The sequence below is a fragment of the Palaemon carinicauda genome, chromosome 42 (genome assembly GCF_036898095.1).
Source record: "Palaemon carinicauda isolate YSFRI2023 chromosome 42, ASM3689809v2, whole genome shotgun sequence".
Classification (NCBI taxonomy): Eukaryota; Metazoa; Arthropoda; class Malacostraca; order Decapoda; family Palaemonidae; genus Palaemon; species Palaemon carinicauda.
The window spans coordinates 58,011,106-58,036,489 of NC_090766.1; the positions used below are offsets into that span (position 1 = coordinate 58,011,106).

The 25,384-nt window shown below is 40.9% G+C and overlaps 1 protein-coding gene across 1 annotated transcript in view; it reads left to right on the forward strand.

The window, feature by feature from the left end:
- The window catches only part of LOC137633353 (uncharacterized), a 224,657-nt gene that overhangs the window by 38,098 nt on the left and 161,175 nt on the right, over positions 1 to 25,384 (forward strand). The window contains exons 3-7 of the mRNA XM_068365605.1: positions 460 to 589; positions 1,015 to 1,159; positions 4,670 to 4,778; positions 15,517 to 15,740; positions 16,014 to 16,143. Coding sequence (XP_068221706.1) covers positions 460 to 589; positions 1,015 to 1,159; positions 4,670 to 4,778; positions 15,517 to 15,740; positions 16,014 to 16,143 — 738 coding nt within the window. The remainder of the gene's footprint in view (positions 1 to 459; positions 590 to 1,014; positions 1,160 to 4,669; positions 4,779 to 15,516; positions 15,741 to 16,013; positions 16,144 to 25,384) is intronic.

Below are 25,384 nucleotides of genomic sequence, written 5' to 3' on the forward strand. Positions count from 1 at the left end.
CTGAGAAGTCAGACGGTTCAAGTTGTCGTCCCTTCCTGTACAGAGTTTTTCTCGGATTCATTTCTCAGTCTGTGACAAGGATACATTAGAAGGATTTTCTTGAGATGCTGATCCTTCCGATGCAACAACAGCTGCTCCGAGAAGAAGCCACCTGTATTTTCCTTACTATACAAACCTGAGCAATTTGATTAAGTTACTGTACACTTCCCACCTCGACTTCCCAGCAAGTCTTAGGTTAAGGTTAAAGCGGCTGTAAATGTGGTCCTGGCTTACTTGCCACTGGACAGTAAGAACTACCTCCTCTGTGTATATTTTAATATCTTTGCAGGAATCACATTCTTATTAAAAAACTTTATTATTATAGTTAGAAAAAAATAAGTGTTACTCGAAAAATGTGTGATTTTTGAGTGTTCAGTTATTTTTATTTTTCTTAAGTCTTAATTATTATTGCTCTTTCAGATGACCAGTGAAGACATGCCATTGCTCAGGACTGTTAATGATGTCAAGAACTATATGAAAGGTCTAAGAGATAAAGCAGATACCCTGATTGCAGATTCATTTGTTGAGCACACCAGGAAGTATAGAAGTGGTATGTGATTTTCTCTCCTTAGATACAATTTTTAAGCTTTGCAATAATAGAATTTAAGTGAAGATCTTATCTATTGTGATTATGGTTTTATTTTCCCTCCTAGAATAAGATTAAACCTTAGGTACTGGATTATCACTTTGAAACTTCTAGTCAAGGACTATACGTTTTGGTTACAGTGTTTGTCAATGAGCTGTAGAGATTTTTTAGATAATTTTTGGGTAGTGTCTAGTTTTACCGGAGGATTTTATTAATTTCAGTAGAGGTATTTAGGTATCGGAGTTTTACAAACTGACTTGGTTTGAAAAATTACATTATTGGATTTAAAATTTGAAATTAATTTGTAGGGATTAAAAGAATCTCCAAGAAGTACAGTTTTAAAGCCATTTTATTGCAAGTTTTAATTACTGTACTTTTCTCTTTTCCAGTTCAGGATTTTCATTCGTTTGAAGTAAGTGAATCGGAGAACTTTAGATTAGCTGCTGATCATATTGGACATTACTGGGAGGAGGCTTCTTCATATATAGTCATTGAGTCTGCAAATATTACTTATATTGTATTATGCACTACAAGGTAAAGTATTATTTTCTGTTTAAAATTCATGATTGCCATTTTTAAATATGTCTTCTATAGTTGGTGCTCTTAAAAAAAATTTATTAAAATATTCTTTTAAGTCCAGTTGTTTTGTATAACTCGATGCACTAAGAAAATTTCAGATGTTAGGTTCTACAAATAACATAAGATACTTTCATGTAATTGTATGAGAATAAATTGAAGTTTGAATAATCAAATTGTTAAACATGGTTTTTATGTAGTAAAGTCAATTAAGTACTACATTAATACTGTATATAAATCATACAAAATTAGGTAAAATAGAAATATCTGGATCAAACATGAATCATCTTATTTTCCCCCACTGTTATCCCTACATTAAGGGGTCGGTTGCCTTATGCGCCCTCTCCAATGCTTTCTATCAAAGGCATCTTCTTCCATCAAACCTCTTCTCTACATATCATTCTTCACCTTATCTCTCCATCTAATTCTCTGCCTCTCTCTTGATCTCCTCCCCATAACAGGTTTCTCCCAAGACCTCTTCACTCCCTCCCCATCATCCATAATGGATCAAACATGAATGCTTAGTGCATTTTAGGATTTAGGAATAGGGATACGGTAGTAGGAATTTTTTTAGGTGTGGGTGGAAGGGAAACGTCAACGTCGTCGGTACGTAAACTCTCACAAGGAGAGAATGTACTGTGGATGTTCTCCCAAGAAAATAAGCTCTGGTTATGTAATTTTCCCAAATTCCTAGAGCTCATGAGCATATACACTTTAAACTCCAATGTATAAAGAAATGAATGCATGCACCAAAGAAAAACACTAGGACATGAAAAGCGAAGCCTATCACATAGCTGAACTTGAAATGCATACTATAAGTCAATTCGGATAGAATCATAACATCATTGCTTCAGTTTGAAAAGTACTTCTCTATAGTAATGGAATTGAACAGGAGAATTTTTAATACTGTACTGCACTACATGGGTTAGAAGGAGCTTATTAGCAAAGTTTTTAGAATATATTAGCACTAGATTAAAAGTCTTTTGTCTTTCAAGTTTAGTTAAAGATTAACTGGCATAGTACTTAGGAAATATTTGATCATTACCTTAAGTAGGAAAAGAGCCTTCAGTGGCTCTCAGGCTGTGCACCATAAGTATTACTTAAGATCTATGTAGCATCCCTTTGTGTCTTAAAACCATCAGTTTTCTATCATTTTTCTTTAGCTTCATTTCAACTTCATTTAATTCATCTTGCTGCTAAACTTTTTAATACATTTCTTCATAGTGCAACTACATATATCTTGTAACTGAATGGCTTTCCTAACTCCAGAACTTGGCCATATGACCTAAATTCACAAATTATTGAATTTAATAATCTTATCAATTAACAGTAAGTCCTCGTCCCCAGCATTTTTTTCTTTTTTTATGAAATCTTAAATACATACATACATACATATACCAAGGCACTTCCCCCAATTTTGGGGGCTAGCCGACATCAACAAATGAAACAAAAACAAAAAAGGGGACCTCTACTCTCTACATTCCTCCCAGCCTGACAAGGGATTCAACTGAGTTCAGCTGGTACTGCTAGGGTGCCACAGCCCACCCTCCCCCGTTATCCACCACAGATGAAGCTTCATAATGCTGAATCCCCTACTGCTGCTACCTCCGCGGTCATCTAAGGCATCGGAGGAAGCAGCAGAGCCTACCGGAACTGCGTCACAATCGCTCGCCATTCATTCCTATTTCTAGCACGCTCTCTTGCCCCTCTCACATCTATCCTCCTTTTACCCAGAGCTTCCTTCACTCCATCCATCTACCCAAACCTTGGCCTTCCTCTTGTACTTCTCCCATTAACTCTTGCATACATCACCTTCTTTAGCAGACAGCCATTTTCCATTCTCTCAACATGGCCAAACCACCTCAACACATTCATATCCACTCTAGCTGCTAACTCATTTCTTACACCCGTTCTCACTTTCACCACTTCGTTCCTAACCCTATCAACTCGAGATACACCAGCCATACTCCTTAGACACTTCATCTCAAACACATTCAATTTCTGCCTCTCCATTACTTTCATTCCCCACATCTCCGATCCATACATCACAGTTGGTACAATCACTTTCTCATACAGAACTCTCTTTACATTCATGCCCAACCCTCTATTTTTTACTACTCCCTTAACTACCCCCAACACTTTGCAACCTTCATTCACTCTCTGACGTACATCTGCTTCCACTCCACCATTTGCTGCAACAACAGACCCCAAGTACTTAAACTGATCCACCTCCTCAAGTAACTCTCCATTCAACATGACATTCAACCTTGCACCACCTTCCCTTCTCGTACATCTCATAACCTTACTCTTACCCACATTAACTCTCAACTTACTTCTCTCCCACACACTTCCAAATTCTGTCACTAATCGGCCAAGCTTCTCTTCTGTGTCTGCAACCAGTACAGTATCATCCGCAAACAACAACTGATTTATCTCCCATTCATGGTCATTCTCGTCTACCAGTTTTAATCCTCGTCCAAGCACTCGAGCATTCACCTCTCTCACCACTCCATCAACATACAAGTTAAACAACCACGGTGACATCACACATCCCTGTCTCAGCCCCACTCTCACCGGAAACCAATCACTCACTTCATTTCCTATCCTAACACATGCTTTACTACCTTTGTAGAAACTTTTCACTGCTTGCAACAACCTTTGAAATCGTAAATAACTGCATTAATTTGTACATAATTTAAAGTGACAGCAGATGACCAAACTTTTCTGGATGAATTTTTCTCCATTAGATGCTAATAACACATCCTGGCAATGCAAAATAAATGTTATGTGAGGAATGTGGTCCAGATGCATTACAGGTTTAAATTAAAATTATAGTTTAGTAACAGTGGCCTAACAATATAAAGAGCAAGGTTTCCCATGGCATATTATGTAAGGCCAAACTGTATGTAGACATAATATTTACATCATGTTATAGACTTCAATTCTCATAAAATACTAAACTTTCTTTAAATGTTTGTATTACTGCATATTTATAAATCATTCTAAAAAATTTAAGCCTTTTTGACTAGAATTAAATTGTGGCGTTTGTATTTTTTTGAATATGTATTTGAAACTGTTGCTGGATTAATTTGTTGAAGTTCAGGCTAGTAAAATCAATGCCATATGCATTATAGCCTTGTAGTATTTGAGCTTGTAATTTGAAATTTCCAGCTCTTATGATATATTGCACCATTATTTGTCCTAGAGAGATTAGATGAAATTACCACAACTAAACCCATCCTGAGACTTACTGGATGTATTGTCATGATAAACCATCAAAGGCAGTTGAATAAATTGTCTATCCTCCTATTCAGTATAATAGTGGGAATGATCTTAAGTAAATATTTTAAATTTTAAGATATATGAACTTTTAACTTATACAGTACCTACTGATTCATTTTTTTCATCCATATGTTTTTTTATATAAATATATGAAAATTACAAGACTTGAACCATTTACTCTACCAGAAATGGCCATCAAGTTATAACAGACATAGTACATCCTGGGCAGAAGTCAAGTGTATTTAAAGAGTTTCATGTTTCTCCTGCTAGTGAAGAGCCACTTGATAAAGTTACGGTAAGATTCCCATTAATTTTTACTATGGTGTAATGTATGTTTATTTTAAGCTTTTCATGTAATATTTGATACTGAGTCTTTCATGTAATATTTGATATTGAGTCTTTCATGTAATATTTGATATTGAGTCTTTCATGTAATATTTGATATTGAGTCTTTCATGTAATATTTGATATTGAGTCTTTGATGGAATATTTGATAATTGAGTCTTTGATGGAATATTTGATATTCAGTCTTTCATGTAATAATATTTGATAATTGAGTCTTTGATGGAATATTTGATATTCAGTCTTTCATGTGATATTTGATATTGAGTCTTTCATGTAATAATTGATATTGAGTCTTTCATGTAATAATTGATATAGAGTCTTTGATGGAATATTTGATATAGAGTCTTTGATGGAATATTTGATAGAGTCTTTGATGGAATATTTGATAATTGAGTCTTTGATGGAATATTTGATATTCAGTCTTTCATGTGATATATGATACCCACACGAACTGGAAAGAATGTTTCGTATAAATGAAAGGTTAAATACCCTGTGAGGTTAAAAATAGGATGCTTTAAATCTAAGAAGATTTGATCACAACCTTGGGGTCTGAAAGGTGAAGTATCCTATGAATAGTAGATCTGGAGGGTTATAGAATCCTTCTAAACACTTTATCTAAAAACACACTTATACTTGAGATGATCAAGGAAATATGATAATAGAAGTAGTAAAAGTAATGATTGAGTGGAAAAATTACTTGGAAAATTTTTGAACTGACTGGTACTCAATGAGCCATTTCCCAACACAATATTATATGGTCCAGAAATTGAAATAGAAGAACCTAGAAGAACCGACCATTGGAGACATTAAAACAGCAATAGAGCCCTCGAAACAATAATATACCCTGTGAAATTTGAAAACTTGGCATAGAAGTTTTGGAAAATCGTCTATATAAGTTGATAGGAATGATATGGAGAGAGAAGAAAGTGCCAGAGAATTGGGAAGAAGGAATCTTTGTACCATTACACAAAAAGGGAGATTGTCTAAATTGTAGAAATTGTCGTGGGATAAATCTTTGGTAAACAGCTTACAAAATCTTCACAATAATATTATATAAGTTGTTTATGGTGAGGCTGTTGTTGAAGAATACCAGGCAGGTTTTTGAAGGAAAAGATCAACAACAGACTAGCTATTTACAGTTACACAGATTATTGAAAAATATTAGGAATTTGATAAAAATGCCTTGCATGTCTTCATTGATTACAAACAAGTGTATAAGAGTACAGTACAGTATACATAGACCATCACTGTGGAACATCCTAAAATAAATGGGCATCCCAAGCAAATTGATAAGTCTAATGAAAGCCTGCTACACAAACATCAAATGTTTAGTTAGATAATGGGGGAAAAACAACTTCTTCCTTGACCATCAGAAATGGGCCTAAGCAAGGTTGCTTACTATCCCTTATGCTTTTCAACACTGTAATGGGGAAAGTAGCCAGAACACTAAATTAAAGACAACTTGGAGCACAGTTTAGAAACCTATCTGTTAATTGTGTCGCATATGCAGATGACATAGATGTTATCACTGAAGATATTGAAGATACGGAAAATATTATAACAGAATTTATAGAAAAGGCAGAGAATGTGGGACTGACAATAAATAAAGAAAAACAAAATACTGGAAATAACTAGAAATCCACAATTATAAGCACAAAACTTTATAGATATAAGCCATATGAACATTGAAGTAGTGGATAGATTTAAATACTGGGGAATGATGAAAGGAGAAATTGATGCTCAAATAGGTACAGCTAGGAGATGTTATTTCAGTTTGCTTAACCTGTTTAAGAAGAGATCCATCTCCGAATGCAAAGTTTAGTGTATACAACACAGTAATACAGTAGGGTCCCGAATTATGCGAGAATTTGGTCGATCAATGACCTCGTATGAATGGAAAATTGCATATTTCGAAACACACAACTAACAGAAATAATTACATTTGGGCCATGGCAACCGACAACTTGCCTATTCAAACGTGTTTACCACCCATTTCCAATACTTTGTATGTGGTATACTGTATTATTTTATAATATCAAATTGTTCTTGTAAATAAATCAAACATTTTATATACTTTAAAAGTTCTAATAACTTAAAAAAAAGGTTAAAGTTACAACCAGGATGTGTGTAAATACCGTATATTTCTCGTTATAACACGACCCAAAATACAGACAAATTTTAGTGTTCTTATCTATTATATAAGACAACTGGTGAATAGCAAAATCATCACTGTATATAGTAGCTTTTGTTGTATCATTGAAAATCCTAAATTATCAAAATAAAGGAGATTTTATATCACGAGTTTCCTAAACACGCACCATGAAAAATGACGACCATTGTTTTGTTTACGTTTATCTCTTGATCATAACGAAGAAACGAACGCATTTACACATCTTTGTATAGGTTAGTTTTATATGATGATTTTGTTATTACCAATGTTGTTCTACTTAATTTTTTTTAGAACTTCGAAATAAATGAAAAAACGTTTTCCTTTATGACGCCGCCTGAAACGGAAACCTTCCATTTGTTTACTGTATGCTCCATCTTCGATCATAATAAACAAACAAACGCATTAAACACACATGATTAAAGTGATAACTATTGATATTAAAAGCATTTAGTAAACATTTATGTTATTACAAATATTTTACTTACCGTATCCATATAAATTCCTAAATTCGTAGCAAAGCGGGAAAACTTTTTTTTCATACGTTTAATCAACAATAGCAAAGAGCCACTATTAACAGTATGGTAATTTACGATAATTCTAAACTGTTACGAAAGGTAATTGTCCTTTCCATATCCAAAATACTTTTCTTAGCTGCAGTTACAAGTCAACTTGTACCTACCTCAATTATGGAACCATTTGGAAAAAGGTAAAAGAAGAAGAAAGTCCTAGGCCAGTATTTAAAGTCATCGAACAATTAGGTTACCGCAAGAACGTTCGATATGATAGAGATGGTGCGAGATTGGAGAAGTAAGGAAAATTGAATCATGCTTGATTTTTAATAAAACTGAACTTGGTGAAACAACAAAGATTTCATTTGTTAGAGAGATAGAGAGAGGTAAGAAATGAGGGGGGTAGCGAAAGGTATTGTGACGGGCCGAGAGAGGAGTTGTGAAATCAAAGGCAGATTGGAAACGACTGAGTTATATTGTTGTGGAACACACTCCTTATATACAAAACCTCAAGGCAACAGGACATGACAGGTTCACAAGACAGACAATATCACAGCGGAAAAACCAGACAGGAATTTTCATGTTCGTTTTAGTGCGAGGGAGGAGCAAAGATACAAGCATAATATATACAAAAGGAATTATGTACAATTGTGTGAAACACGGTTGGTACATGGCTCCCCCCCTAAAAATGACATACTGTACATGTTAAATAGGGCGCCCTGATCTAGAGAGGCGAACTGTAGGCGGGTCATCTGGCAGAAGATAAGCAGGTTTTAGACGATCAATGGAGACCCAGTCTTCTTTGCCCCGAATGTTTAGGAGGAATGCTTTCGGACTGCATCGGATCACAAGGAAAGGTCCCGTGTAAGGGGGCGTTAACGGTGGCTTGGTGGTGTCGTTGCGCAGGAAGACGTGCGTTGCAGAGTGCAAGTCCGTTGGTATGTGATGCTTCGCTGGGGGCTTGTAAGTCTGGCGGCACGGAGTAAATTTTCCCACGACGTGACGTATGCGCTGGAGATCGTCGGAGGAGGTTGTAGAAGGAAAAAACTCGGCAGGGACGACCAACGGGTCGCCATACACCATTTTGGCTGCCGAGACGTCGAGGGCGTCTTTAGGAGTGGTCCTTAGTCCAAGGAGGACCCAGGGAAGCTGAGTAAACCAGTTGCAATCCTTGCAGCGGGACATCAAAGCTGCTTTGAGGGTGCGATGAAAACGTTCAACCATTCCATTGGCAGCGGGGTTGTAGGCCGTTGTCTGATGTAGGGTGATGCCCAGGAGATTCGCTAATGACGTCCATAATTGAGAGGTGAAAGTGGTTCCCCTGTCAGAAGTAATATGCTCAGGGATACCGAATCTTGAAATCCATCCAGAGAGTAAGGCAGATGTACATGAGGCGGACGTTGCAGTTTCCATGGGAATGGCTTCAGGCCAACGAGTGGAGCAGTCGATGACGGTAAACAGGTAACGATGTCCTTGTGATGTGGGTAGGGGGCCTACAACGTCGACGTGAATGTGTGCGAAACGACGCTGAGGTTGAGGAAAGGTGCCCACTCCTGAATCCGTGTGTCGATGTACTTTGGAAGTTTGGCAAGAAGTACAGGCACGGACCCAATCCTTAGCATCCTTAGAAATGCCGTGCCAAATGAACTTTGCCTTCAGCAGCTGTGCAGTAGAACGGCACGAGGGATGTGAAAGGCCGTGGATGAAATCAAACACCTGTCGGCGCATGGGAGCAGGAATCCAAGGTCGCGGTCTACCAGTACTGACGTCACAGAGGAGGGTGGTGTTGGAGTTTTCGAGGGGAAAATCATCCCAACGGAGGGACGTGCAGGATGTCCTACAAGCTTGATACTCTGGTTCCTGTCGTTGGGCTTCAGCCAGGGCGTTGTAATCCAATCCCAGTTGAACGGCAGCCAACGTGTTTCTTGACAGGGCATCGGCAACGGGATTCATTTTCCCAGGGACGTATTGGAGGGTGCAATTGTATTCAGCCACGGCGGAGAGATGTCGGCGTTGACGGGCGGACCAGGCGTCAGACTGTCGAGTGAAGGCGTGCACCAGAGGCATGTGGTCTGTGCGAATGACGAAGGGCGTACCTTCTAAGAAATGGCGAAAGTGATGGACAGCCAAGTGCACCGCCAGCAATTCTCGATCGAAGGTAGAATAACCCGATTCTGCCTTGGACAGTTTTCTGCTGAAGAAGGCCAATGGGCGGGGCGAGCCTTTGACCACTTGCTCGAGTACTGCACCAATAGCGACGTCGCTGGCATCGGTGGAGAGAAGGAGAGGGGCGTGTGGGATAGGAAAAGTGAGAGCCGCAGCAGTTGATAGGGCCTTCTTTGCATTGCAGAAGGCCGCTTCTTGAAGGGGACCCCACTTCAAGTCCTTAGGCTTGCCCTTGAGGGAGGCATAGAGGGGAGCAAGAGTGGCGGCAATGGCTGGCAGAAAGCGGTGATAATAGTTGATCATGCCCAAGAATTCCAGCAGAGCTTTGACGGTCGAGGGCATGGGGAAATTCTGAACGGCTGCTACCTTCTCAGGGAGGGGATGGACTCCTTCAGGAGGGATACGGTGCCCTAAGAACGACACTTCGTTGGCGCCAAAGGTACACTTGTCGTACCGGACTACAAGGCCGTTTTGTTGCAGGCGGTCGAGCACGATGCGCAGGTGACGGAGGTGTTCCTCTTTTGAGGAGGAGAACACAAGTATGTCGTCCACATAACATACACAGAAAGGGAGGTCCCCTAAGATGCCATCCATGAGACGTTGAACGTTGCCCCAGCATTATGAAGGCCAAAACAGGAGTAATTGAAGGTGTATGTGCCAACGGAGTGGTGATGGCGGTCTTGGGGATGTCTTCTGGGTTCATAGGTACCTGATAATACCCCTTCAGGAGGTCGAGCGTAGAGAAAACCTTTGCTTTGTGCAGGTAAGAGGTTACATCGGCAATGTTTGGGAGGGGGTAGTGATCCGGTTCTGTTTGCATGTTCAGGCGCCTGTAATCCCCGCACGGACGGAGGGAGCCGTCTTTCTTCAGAACGATGTGTAAGGGTGACGACCATGGGCTGGAGGCCTTTTGGCAAAGGCCCATTTTCTCCATTTCGGCGAACGTCTGTTTGGCGGCTGCCAATCGTTCCGGTGCCAGACGTCTGAATTTTGCGAAGACTGGGGGTCCCGTCGTCTTGATATGGTGATAAATACCGTGCTTGGCAGGAACCGTGGGCGTTTGGCGAAGTTCTGGACGGAAAACGTCCGGGTACGACGTGAGGAGGTGGGCGTAGGCATCCGTGGGTGCGCTGATGTGGAGAGCGAGGTTAGAGGGGGCGGGTTGAAGAGGTGTCGACAAGTACGAGTCTGCGTTGACCAATCGTCGGGTGGGCGACATCGACCAGAAGGTGGAAATGAGAGAGGAAATCCGCACCGAGGATTGGCATTGTGACGTCAGCAACGAGAAACTTCCAATTGAATTTACCGTTTCCGAACGATAATGTGAGGCTCTCGTAACCGTAGGTGGGTATCGCAGATCCGTTGGCAGCTACCAAGCGGACGTCGGCAGATGTAGACAGACTACGTTGTGCCTTGAAGAGTTTCCTTGGCAAAAGAGAACGACAAGCACCCGTGTCTACCAAAAATCGCACGCCCGTTCCTGCATCCTGTAAAAAGAAAAGATTAGAAACATGGGAGGCCACCGCCACAAGCGATGGCCTACTTACACGTTTTTTGGCCACTGACAATCTTTGGCACATTTCTTCGCGGTTGCCCCGAATCTGAAGTGGTAGTAGCAAAACTGCGGTGGATGGGAGGTAGTAAGTGGCTGTAGAAGTCGTTCGTTGGGGCGCGAGCGATTGGTGGGGTGGGTGCGCCGCTTCGGCACGTCACGGGGTAGGCGTGTATGTCCTACGGCATTCATGTCAGCTTCGGTTGACGTTGAATAGGCATCCTCGTCGTTAGGGGTGGAGGCGTTGATGGAGGTCTTGAAGTGGCTGTCCATAAGGGCGGTAGCTTTGGTCATCAAGTCCTTTATGGGTAAACTATCGACATCGGGTATGGCAGCGCGCACATGTTCAGGTAAACGGCGTATCCAAAGGGCACGGAGTAGGTTCACCTCACGAGGAGAGCCGTCTGCGGCAGGTTGAAGGCGAGCGATACTGGTCATTTCCCTGAGGGCAAGCGAAGCCCTTTGGTCCCCCAACGGTTGTTGCGAGAGCTGAAAAAGCTTTGCTATACGGGCGGCTGGCGACGGCGAGTACTGCTGCAGAAGTTATGATTTGAGGTCGTCATACGCTATTGGGGGTGTCTCCTTGTTCACAAAGCCAGTCGGATATTTCTGGGAAGGTGCCCTCGGGTATAGCCGCGAGAACATAATCCGCTTTGGTGGTTGAGCGAGTCACGCCCCTGATACGAAACTGGACTTCTGCGTGCTGAAACCAAGCAAACGCCTCTCCGCTGGCAAACGATGAAAGTTTGAATGGAGCGGCCGCAGCACCAACTGCCGTAGAGTCTGCCATAGTACCAACGATGAAGGGGCGAGGGAGGTGGGGGTGGAAGGCGGTGGGAGCGAGTCGACTTCCGGGGTCACCAATGTGACGGGCCGAGAGGAGGAGTTGTGAAATCAAAGGCAGATTGGAAACGACTGAGTTATATTGTTGTGGAACACACTCCTTATATACAAAACCTCATGGCAACAGGACATGACAGGTTCACAAGACAGACAATATCACAGAGGAAAAACCAGACAGGAATTTTCTTGTTCGTTTTAGTGCGAGGGAGGAGCGAAGATACAAGCATAATATATACAAAAGGAATTATGTACAATTGTGTGAAACACGGTTGGTACAGTATCCTCTATATATATATAGAGAGAGAGAGAGAGAGAGAGAGAGAGAGAGAGAGGAGAGAGAGAGAGAGAGAGAGAGAGAGAGAGAGAGAGAGTGTTTTTTAAATGTACTAAACAAAAAAATATGATAGGTTATAACACATTGGTGCTTATGTAATATCAACTGTATAGATGTTTTGAATAAGTTAAGAAATGGTATAAACAATACTTTGTTACTGTATTCGTATGCGCCTATTTTTGAGACCAGCAGCTAGACGTCAGCTGATCTGATCTTAGCCAAAAATAAAACAAAAAGAAGTCAACGATACTCTATTTTTAAAACACACCCGAAATTTAAAAACAAAAGTACATGCTTTCTTAATGTGCGATTAACTATTTAAAGAGTAGCAATATTCTAGAATAAAATGATGTTTCCCAAAAATTAGTGGTTTGCTGATAAAATCTGATGCCGTATTTTAAGCTACGACTGAAATGGAGCTATACACGGTATAAATTTTTCGTTTCGTATTTGATTGACACTTTAAGAAAACTGATTTTGGTTTCTTCATCTATTTGTAAGTATTGTATAACGAGAGAGAGAGAGAGAGAGAGAGAGAGAGAGAGAGAGATTTTATTTATGATTATACCGTGTACTCTACAAAACCAATCTTTGCAAATCAAATGTATACTGTTTAAAATATGACAAAATATTGCCGACTCGTTACCGAAGTTTAGGCTATTCACTGCCGATAAACGAACCCAGTCTGCTCTTGAAAACCTTGAACGCCCGAAGTGAAAATTAAAGCTTTTATATATACTGTACTAAACAAAAATAGTGCTTTATTATACCATCATTAACACTACCATTAAAATTCTCGAAAGGTTGGAGAAAGATAAAGATTGCCGAGAACGTAACCACAATTCTGTTTATATTTTGTCAGCTGGATTCGCACAGTTAACAGTTGATTTCATTGTTGATGTGGAATTTTATCCTTAAATATGCTTTTTTATTATGAAATAATGTTAATAAGATGTAATGTTAATATTGTTTTGTAACATTTATTATAAATCACCGTATTTAGGGCTACTAATAGACTTAAAAAGAAAATATATTTGATACGTTTTGTAGTCCTTGACTAGCAGACTTTGAACGGCTTCACAGTTACAGAAAATTTATTTTTGAAAAATAGCGATCGCATAAAAGGGGAATCGTATAATTCGGGACCCTACTGTACGTCCAATACTACTCTATGGCTATGATACCTTGCCTCTTACTAAAGTTATTGAAAAACACTTGGAGGTCTTTGAAAATAAAATTGAGGAAAATCATGAGACCTGTTTTTAACCAAGAAACACTACAATGGAGAATTTGCCGCAGCCGGGAAATAAGAGAATAGCGTTAACCAAGAGATAGAACCCAGCAACCCCATATCAGCCAAGTTGTAAAGTCAAGGAGGATTCAATTAGCTGGTCATATTGCGAGAAGGGATGACACATGTATACCTAAACAAATACTAACTGCTGAAGTCATGGGACGCAGACCTTTGGAAAAAGTAGAAATAAATAGAATAGATACCTCCTCAAGGCGGATCTCAATGGGGAGGGAATTGAAATGGATAATGGATGGATTTAGCGCAAGATAGAGGAGGCTGGAGGTATCTTTTGAGAGTGGTCATGGGTCAATGAGTGGCCAAAAGACCAATGGAGTAGTAGTAGTATACTTGAATTAAGCTTTCTGGCCACAAAGTTTATGAATCTGGTGTAAATGTTGGAAATTTTTTGATCCTTAGTGAAGATGTTAGTAAAGCAACCAAAGCGGCAACTATTTTAACCGGATCAAATATTGCTGCTCCTGTCGTGGTTGTTTAGCAACTAAGGTGTATCACAAAAATTCATCTTTGATGAATGGCAAACTTTATAGAATAGTGAATCTGAAAACAAAAAACTGAAATAGATCAAACCCATCACTATAGTTTGGTATTCTTCATCCAAACATAAAATAGTATATTGAAGTAGTTCAATCTTGTCTTCTACATGTTTGACTTGTTTGACAGAATATTTTATAATTAGTCCACACGTATAATTTGATTGTCACGAACCAACACTCCTCTAAATAATTTAGCATAGAACCCCAGGTCTTTTTTTCATGAAATTTTTCTTAAGCCATCTAAGCATAGAAACCATTTAAGATAAAACTTCACAATATTATGATCATATAGCTGAATAAATTCTTTTTCCATTGATATATAATTTTATAGATTTTTTAATATTTTATTTTAGGTAAATAAGAGACAGAAAACTGTAGTAACTGAATGTAAAATATGCTCAATGCCACCAAAGGAAGTTTAAATATCCAGACTTAAATTACATTCAATGATGCTCGGAAGGTTAAGAAAATTTTCTATTTTTTGGTGTATCTAATAATCAAATTTTTAAAGGTTAATTTTAAAGAAAATGAAATCTCAAAATTAATAAAATATCATTCAAAGGTCCACCCTATGAGAGTTAAAAATTTCAAATCTGTGATCATGTTACATGATGATGATGATAAAATATATATAGAAATAATTTTATTTGTGACCTCTCTTTATTGTAATTCACTGTAAAAGGAGACCAGCCGGCATCGTAATTATTACAACACTGTAATCATCATTCTTATGAGATAAATGTAATAATGATAATAGTAAAAATTATAATGCTAATGATAACAGCAACAATAATAATAATAAAAACAAGAAGAATAATGATGTTAGTAATAAAGGTGATGCAATAGTACAGTGCTCTCGACAGCAGTAATGTAAATGTAAATAGATTTTAGACCTATTTTCGAATAATATACAGTATATAAATTGAATTTTATAGATTAGATTTATTACTCATTAGAAACAGGATGTGAAAATTAAATTATTCATATTGTCAGATCTAATATTCTCTCCAGAATGCTATAGTTTTGTTTGCAGTACAATACTTCATTTGGACAGGTGTATCCTTTGAGTGTTGTATGTGCTCGAGTTTGTTCTAAATTTGTACACGACCTGCAACTATTACTGCATTTATTCTCGAAAAATTTTTGTGTTTAGGATTTTGAAAAATGTACAAGATGTTTTATATTGTTGACAGGTATTTGTGATGTTTTTCCAGTAGAGAAAGCCAATCTAGCAGAGTTTAAATAGAATGTTATTTTCTGTTGCAGGGATCAATATATGGAAAAACTTTATGGTTGGCTTTTGGTTCCACTTCATCAAATTTAGTAAACATAAGGGGATTTGATCTAAGCAGTAAAAGAGTCTTTCCAGCACCAAATATCCCTTTAGAAGGAACTGTCAGTGCCCTCCACATGTTTGAGTATGGTGGTAAATTATACCTTGTGACAGGAACGACTGGACTTGGCATCTCTTCGTCATCGAGAGGAGCAGTGTAAGATATTGTCTTCGGTGAATTCTTGGTATATGTTGTTGCCCACCATGGTTTTAGTTATCACTAAGATATTGGGAACTTGAACTAGATTAGAACTCTGGTAGTGTGAGAAAGAGTTGTAAAAGTAAATAAAACTAGAATGAAGTTCAACTTGAAGTTCAATATGTGAAATCAGACATAGAATATTTAATGATAATGCCAAGGTGTTTATTAGTAAAATATAAAATATTAGTGGTGGAAAATGTAATTGATTTTCTAAACTTATTTTGACAGGTTGTACATGCTACTAAGAAATTATTTTGATGCTATAGACGCATTACCATTGAAAGTGCAGGACGTGTCTGATATTGTCGGTTTTCCAGACGGAACAAGTTATTATCTTGTTTTAGCTTTAAAATCTACGGTAAGCTTTGAATACATTTTTAATACTTTTAGAGCATCATATATTGTAAAGGTGTAAAGGTGTATACATTTTTATTTCCTGGTAGTCAGTCCATTTTATAATGATTTAGGGGACAATTTACTTTCTCATTAAAACATAATTAAAACATAGAAAGAAAGATGGGTAATTAGAAACTGTTTGTTGACTGTGAATTTAATTTGTTTACGGGATTCTTATTTAGATAACCACCAATGATCAGTTACTAGTCCAAAAATGGGTACTACCTTAGAAATAGGTATGGCCATTATATGGTTGGAAGAGGAAGGTTAAATACAAACCTTGTGTATTAAATGTAAACATTCTTCGAAAGTACAGAAAGTAAAGCATTTCTGAGAAATTGAGCAGTAAATGGTCCAGTCACTTACAGCATTTAAAAGATGCAAGAACTGCTGAGTAGGGAGATCTGTTGTAAGTTGTTGAACAATAAGATAGACAAGGGTGTCAGCAAGAAGGAATGCCATAAGAGCATATATTACATTAACTTTTAACGGCCCTGTAAATTATTACTATAAGCCTCCCCTAATGTTCATACAGCTTCTCTCTGGAAGATTTGTTTTACTGAACTGAATAGTTGATATTGAGAGAATCACAATTCCAGAGGTGAAGAACCATCTTCAATTGCTGAGTTGGTGGGATGATGGGTATTGGTTGTCTCAGGGTGCTTCCTTGGAAATGAAACTCCCAGACCTTTCTCTGTTCATAGATTGTTCATAAGAAGGATTGGGTCAACTCTAGATCTTTTAGAGCTTATAGTGGCTGCTAGCAATATGGTCTAATAATGATTTCTGGGCTCGAACCTGTGCCGCCCAGTGAATAAGCTCCATTTTAGCACTTATTCTTAGGTAATTTACTGCTAAATATACCAGAGAAAAAATGTAAAGGAGTGCTAGGTTAACTAGCTCGCTCACCTATTAGTGTCGGTATAAAATTGGGCGTATATTCCAGAGGTCCCGCACTATTTAGATTAATCCACGACAGAGAACCCCAATAGAGGAGAGCCGTTCAACCTCACTCGGTACTACTACAATGCATCCGCTCAGAACTCAACTCCTTTTAGCACCACGTTCAAAGTAACCCGCTTTTTTCTGGTGCTCTCGCTTTTGGATATTTTCTAGTGAATTATGGCTTCTTCGTCGGTTTCCCAGGAGACACCGTCTAAGTTAAGTACCAAGCTGGATTTTACTGTGTTTTGAGCAACCTAGATCGTTTAATATTTATATTATAGGAGTTATTCTCTTCGTTCATACCGATCTTGCTTGATTTCACTACAGTTGGTACTCCTGTTTTTGAGAGCTTTTAATTTTCACTTGCGGTGTTACTATGTGTATTATTTTTATTATCAAATATTATTTGTTATTGTGAATATTCATTATTTAGCGTTTAGAATCCTCGTGGTTCAATTTTTGGGCCGATATCATTTACGTATCGCTATGGCTGCCGACCGTGCTAAGGCGGCAATGTTATTTTAGCCATCAGGTGTGTCTTTTGTGATTTGATTATTTATGTTGCATGCCTTGCCCAAAAATTTTCTATGTGTTTATTCATATATTTAACGCTATTATTATTGTTATAATGAATATTTGTGCCATTACTCCGTTTGATCTGTCTGATTGGGGATCGTCAGTTGGTAGCCCTGCTGCCTCGTATCACGTGATCCTCCCCCACGCTCCCCCTCTAGCTAGGTGGGAGGCTAGGCTTCTCCCCCCTCCACTAAGGGACCGTTGCCTTCCCTCCTTTTAGAGGGGGTAGTTAAGTGTTTTTGGACTTTGTCCTCCGGGTGGCCCGGCGGTTTAGTCTCTGTCTAGTCTGGTTGGCCACCGGTCTACAGAGTTGGATCCCGGTGTACCCTATTTTATATTCACTTTTCATTCTGGCTTATGTTATACGAAACCCTCCGGGTTCGATTGGCAGTTCTTAGTTACAGTTCCGCCCCCCTATTATTTTATAACATTTCCTATGATGATTATATATGACAGATCACTACCCCGGAGTCCCTAAAGGAATTGGTATTGAATATACCTTTATTTCCCGGCCCGGGGTCTACCCCACCCGGGAAATCAGACACTATGTGTCTTAATTCCTTGTTATTGCATCCTTTTTTATGCTCCCGGCTTGACCGGAATGGATGGTTATACTTTAGTTTCAAGTTAGACTTATGTTTAGGCTCAGGACCTCCGGTCCCGCCCCTATGTAAGACTATTACAGTTAAGCTCTAACCTTGCGTTAGACCTATGTTAGGCCCGGGTCCTCCGGACCCGCCCCTACTTAAAGACTAGTACAGTTAAGCTCTAATCTAGTGTTAGACCTATGTTAGGCCCGGGTCCTCCGGACCCGCCCCTACTTAAAAGAATAGTACAGTTAAGCTCTATTCTTGTGTTAGACCTATGTTAGGCCACTTACAGAATAGTACAGTTAAGCTCTAATCTTGTGTTAGACCTATGTTAGGCCCGGGTCCTCCAGACCCGCCCCTACTTAAGAGAATTACAGTTTCTCATATACTATTCTTTTTACAGATGGTGCATTGTCTGACGCCGGCCTGTGCAGCTGTTCTGCACCAGCCTTGTGGCCACTCCGTCTGCCGATCTCACGCCCCTTGTGGGGTTCAACTGGAAGACGTTGTGGTATGGCACCCGGATAACTGTGTGATTTGCTTCGACCTCATCACTACCCTTGGATCTGACTCGGTGAGTCCCGTTGGCTATATTGCCTTCTTATTTTATTTACTATTAGTAAGATATCTATGGTCTTGAAGGACCATTGGGAGTCTCCCTTTTATAATTCCCACTATTATTTCAGGCATCCCCGGAGCAAAAGTCTGCGGCTCGGGCCACACTGAAGGTGTGGGTTGGTGGGTTTGCCCGGAATGTAAAGTCTAAGCGGCCGTACGTCCTATCTGAGGACTACTGCACCATGGTTTACCCCAACGCCAAGTCTTCAGCTGCTGTGGCTAGGCATGTGGCAGCTCCCATCATTGCCCACATTGATGCCACTATAACGGGTCTCATTGACCCAGAGCAAGATCCATCGGACGCCCACGGAGGTCTGGAGGACAATGTTGCCTCCATGAACCTGGACGTCGAACCAATGTTGCTAGACGAGCCGGATACAGGTAGGGTGGTAAGTGAGGCAGGTGTGTCCGGCGCTGAGATTCCTATCCTCAGCCCCGCTCTTTCTTCTTCTTCTGATCGCTCTTCCTTTCTTGGATTTTCTGGGGACCGTGATTCGTCTCAACGTTCATACCTGGTTCCCCCTAAGGATAAGTCTACTTCAAGGACCTTACCCAAAGCTCGCAAGCCTCACAAGACTTCTCATGGCTCTAAACATGGTACGAACCCGTCTTCAAAGACCTCTGGTTCCTCCTCTAAGTCTCATGACCCGGGAGTTCCTTCCGCCCCTCCTGCTGCTAGCCCGGGCCTTTCCGAATCAACTATGCTTCGCATCGTGTCGGAGATGCAGGCAAAGTTGGTTTCGGAGATGCAGTCGAGGATGGACACGATGTTCTCTAACTTCGGTCAGAGAATTGGGGCTTTAGAGCAAGGAGCTCCGGAGAGAGTCCAAAGCTCTCTCATACCGGATGCCTCTAAGCTCCCGCCGTTTGCCAAGAACAACCCCTGGCGGATGGCTCTTCATTCCCCGTTCTCAGACGGAATGTTGACTCTGGAGGGCCTTGGCACTCGTCCTCTAGAGGACTTTGAATTCTTTCCTCCGGGTCTGGCATTTCCATTTCATGGTTATGCCAGACTTACCGAGGAAGCTTTAGTCCGATTAGACAAGGTCCCCAAAGAGACGGTCATCTTCCCGAAGGAGCAAGCCCAATCTGTTTGGGCCAGATTTTTGAATGACATCGGCTGCACTAACACCATGCTGACGCCTTATAAAAGCTCCTTTACGATGTTCTTAATGGACAAGACCACCTTGACTCCATGCGTCAATAAGGTGGCAGAGCTTGCCTTTCAATATGCTCTGGAGGAGAAGCCCTTGCCTCCCATCCGAGAGGTGGATCCAATCTCCCTCCTTCTTCCCTCAGGTATTGAGTGTTGGGACAACGTCCATACCACCTTTACCTCCGGCAAGCTTGCAGCAGACTGTGCCTCAGTCTTGTTTAGTGAGAAGCTTCCCCGTCTCCCGGAATCCCTCATTAAACAGGAATATGATTCCCGCCTACGTGTGGGCCGTACTCTAAACCTGGCCACATCCACGGAGTCGATAGCCTTGACTTACGATACGGAGAGTATTTTTAAGTCTCTCAACAAGGCTACGTTACAGTCTTTGTATTATGACTTGTATGACTTCGCTACTGCTAAACGCAGATGTCGCAAGCATGTTCTAGCTGAGGCGACGATTAGGCATGAACCTAATAAACTCATCCGGTCCTCCTGTTGGGGTTCAAATCTCTTCCCCGAGGATCTCGTAGAGGAAGTCTTGGCGGAGGCCACTAGGGTTAATCAGAGCCTTAAAGCCCGTTGGGGTTTGACCCCTAAACGCAAGTATGACCCCGCAAATTATCAAGCCCGGGGTAGGAAGAAGCTTAGACCATATACCTCCACCCAGTTCAGGCAACAACAGAGTGCTTCATCCAACTTCCGGCTGCCTCTTCCTCCATCTTCTGTTGCCCCTGCACAGCCTTCCACCTCTCGGGCTCCTTCGGATGACTATGTCACCGTTCTGCTACCTAAGAGCCAGCTTTCTGGTGCCTCCGCCACTTCCCCTGCCTTTAACCAGTCCTACGAGGCTCATAGCTCTTCCCAGAGTTATGGTAGAGGTAGAGGCTACCACCGTGGCTCTAACCAGAACAAAGGCAGGGGAAGAGCCTTTCGCAGAGGAAAGAACTTCCGAGGCGGACGTGGAGGCAACTCCTCAAACCAATACTGAGGTACAGCAGGTAGGGGGGAGGCTCTATGCCTTCCGCAACAAATGGAGGTTCAGTCCTTGGGCGTTCAGTATCATCTCCAAGGGACTAGGGTGGAGTTGGATTCAAGGACCTCCTCCTCCGAACAAATTTCGTCAACATTCCACTCCGGACCTGGTCGAATTTGTCCAGGATCTTTTACAAAAGAACGCCATACAAGAAACGAAACATCTGAAGTTTCAAGGTCGGCTATTCAGTGTCCCGAAGAAGGATTCAGACAAGAGAAGAGTGATTCTAGATCTATCCCTTCTCAACTTGTCCATTCAATGCGACAAGTTTCGAATGCTTACCGTCTCGCAGGTGCGGACCTTACTTCCCCGTGGGGCCGTCACCACCTCTATCGATCTTACAGACGCCTACTATCACGTCCCGATAGCGAGACACTTCCGTCCGTACCTAGGCTTTCGCTTAGGGGACAAAAGTTACTCCTTCAAGGTGATGCCTTTCGGGCTCAACATTGCCCCAAGGATCTTCACAAAGCTAGCAGAAGTCGCTGTTCAGGAACTCAGGAATCAAGGGATTCAAGTAGTAGTCTATCTGGACGACTGGCTCATTTGGTCAGACACCTCCCAAAATTGCCTAAAAGCCACTCACAAAGTCATCCATTATCTTCAATCTCTAGGCTTCCAGATCAACTTCAAGAAGTCCCGTCTTCTTCCAAAATCGAAGTTCCAATGGCTCGGCCTGCAATGGGATCTTATATCTCATACTCTGTGTCTTCCCAGACCCAAGAGGTTAGAGATTGCAAGGAACACCAAACGCTTTCTCTAAGACAAAGTAAGTTCCAGACGACTCCAAGAGAAGATTCTGGGGTCCCTTCAGTTTGCCTCAGTGACGGATCTTCTTCTGAAGGCAAAATTGAAAGATATCAATCGTGTCTGGCGTTCGAGGGCGAACCGGAAGCTCCGGGACAGGAAAGTCCGCCTTCCTCCCATTCTACGGGAAAGACTTCTTCCTTGGACAAGAGCAAACAGTCTGTCAAAGTCAGTTCCCCTTCGATTTCCGCCTCCGGAATTAATCATTCACACAGACGCATCCCTATCAGGTTGGGGCGGTCTATTCTCAGCTCAAGAAAGTTCAAGGTCTTTGGACTCCCTTGTTCCGCCATTTTCACATCAATGTGCTAGAGGCCATGGCAGTTCTTCTAACCCTGAAACGTCTCGCTCTTCCCAAGAAACAACACCTTCGTCTGGTCCTCGACAGCGAAGTGGTGGTCCGCTGCCTCAACAGAGGCGGGTCAAAGTCAGGGCCTCTGAACCATGTTCTAGTAGCCATATTCTCCCTAGCAGCCTCGAACCGTTGGCATCTTTCAGCTGTCCACCTGGCGGGAGTCCGGAATGTATTGGCAGACGCCCTGTCCCGGACCTCCCCTCTAGAATCGGAATGGTCACTCGATCTAAAGTCATTTCGGTGGATTCTCTCTCAGGTTCCCGGTCTCCAAGTGGACCTCTTCGCCACGGAATCCAACCACAAATTGAGAGTATATGTGGCTCCCAATCTAGACCCTCAGGCTTACGCCACAGACGCCATGTCACAGAATTGGGACAACTGGGAAAAGATTTATCTCTTTCCCCCGGTGAATCTTTTGCTGAAAGTTCTAGACAAACTGAGATCCTTCAAGGGACAAGTAGCCTTGGTCGCACCCAACTGGCCCAAGAGCAACTGGTATCCTCTCCTGCGGGAGTTGAGATTATACCCTCGCCCGATACCCAATCTGGTTCTGTCTCAGATAGTACAAACGCGCGTTGTGTACGCTTTCTCAAACATTCAGAGCGCTCTAACTTTATGGACTTTATGAAGTTTGCGGCTATGCATGGTGCCAATATTGATCCTCAAAACACCTTGTTCCTAGAATCGGATAAACGGGATTCCACCATCCGTCAGTATGACTCTGCAGTTAAAAAGTTGGCAAAATTTTTAATAGACTCAGACGTGAACTGTATGAACTTGAACCTTACAGTCACTTTCTTTAGATCTTTATTAGAATCAGGTCTGGCAGCCAATACTATCACCACTATTAAATCGGCTCTGAAAAAGATCTTCCTAGTGGGTTTTAACATAGACTTAACCGACTCTTTGTTAGCTTCAATTCCGAAAGCTTGTGCCAGACTGAAACCGGTTACTCGTCCTACCCCGGTGACCTGGTTCCTTAATGACGTACTCAAATTGGCTTCTGATACCATTAACAGTTCTTGTGGTTACATGCCCCTTCTCAGGAAAACACTTTTCTTAGTGAGCTTGGCTTCCGGGGCAAGAATTTCTGAATTGGCAGCCTTGTCGAGAGACCCGGGTCATATTGACTTTCTGCCTTCAGGAGAGGTCCTTCTTTCTCCTAACAAATTCTTTTTGGCTAAGAATGAAGACCCTCAAAACAGATGGACCTCCTGGAAAATTGTTCCCCTCACGCAAGATCCGTCGCTGTGCCCTGTCACTACTCTTAGGTCTTATCTATCCCGGACCTCCTCTAACTCCTCGGGGCCTCTATTCGTTAGAGAACAAGGCGGTACCATTACTATTAAAGGGATCAGGCAACAAATTTTGTATTTTATTAAACAAGCTAACCCTGACTCTTTTCCTCTTGCACATGATATCAGGGCGGTTGCCACCTCGGTGAACTTCTTTCACCACATGAATTTTACAGACCTTTCCAGGTATACAGGGTGGAAATCACCGTCAGTGTTCAAGAAACACTACCTTAAACATTTGGAAGCCCTAAAATTTTCTACAGTAGCCGCAGGGAGCGTAGTTACTCACGAGTAACTCTCAGGTTAATGCCTTGACTCTTTATCTCTCCCTCTTACCTGCCTCATTTATACCCTGTTGTATTCGTTGGTCGCGCACCTGAATACTGTTATTATATTTGTAAATTTTATGCTCCTGAGTATCTGTATATATTATCACTCACGGCATTATTATACCTACCTTATTGGATTTATGTTCATATTTAAGATACCCTTATAATTGTTTTTTGGTACTCATCTCTGATTAAAGCATCCTGTTTTTCTCTTACGCTTATGTTTTTTCCTTTATTTTGCAAGTTTGGTGACATTTTTCTCTTGTATAGATTCACTGGGCGGCACAGGTTCGAGCCCAGAAAAGGGATTTTGACGTAGGAAAAATCTATTTCTGGGCGAGGGACCTGTGCCGCCCAGTGAACCCTCCCAGCTCCTCTCCCTTGGAGTCCCCAAACTTTGGGTGCTAAGGAGTTGGGTTCTGAGCGGATGCATTGTAGTAGTACCGAGTGAGGTTGAACGGCTCTCCTCTATTGGGGTTCTCTGTCGTGGATTAATCTAAATAGTGCGGGACCTCTGGAATATACGCCCAATTTTATACCGACACCAATAGGTGAGCGAGCTAGTTAACCTAGCACTCCTTTACATTTTTTCTCTGGTATATTTAGCAGTAAATTACCTAAGAATAAGTGCTAAAATGGAGCTTATTCACTGGGCGGCACAGGTCCCTCGCCCAGAAATAGATTTTTCCTACGTCAAAATCCCTTTTTAGGTTTGATAATTTTTTTTTTATTGTTTATTTAAATAATTGTTTTAGTTATATGGTGTTGGAATTATGTAATTAGTTAATTATAGGATAAAATAGCATTAAAGGAAATAGTTTTTATTTCATAATGTCATTGTTTGTTATCAATAATCTTGACTATAGGTAAGTCTAGAATGTTGATTATTTTTATCATTTTAAAACTAGTAAATACCTATCTCTCTCCTTCACTGGTGACACATCTTACCCAGGGTGTGGGTGTGAGTAATATGAAAATCAAGGGAGGTTCATAGAATTACAGGTATATGTAAATTTTATTATATAAGTTATTTCTATACTTGCCTGATGCTGTCATACATATCCACCTTCCTCCGCATTGACTTGTGGTGTCAAGAGGATTGGGAATAGTTTTGACTTCGAGGCAAATACAAAGGTAGTATGGCTTGTCCAAACCTTTCTTATTCCCATTAACCACTGGATTCTCATTATTTTACTAGAGGCATAAGTCTAGAAATGAAGGAAAAAGGGAAATTTTTCAGGTTTAAGGATAGATGTTAGTAAAACTGCTTCCAGAAAGAATCAATATATGAATATCAGGTTTATATGAAGATAAAAAATTCTATTACCAAATTCTGTTATGAGGAAGAAAATCAATATAGTTTTTAAAGCTTTAAATAATACAAATAAAAACTTAGAATATCAGTGGGAACATCAAGGTACTGAAGGATGAGATTTATATAATTTACAATGGAAAATGGTGGTCTGCTAAAGAAGGTGATGAATGCAAGAGTTGATGGG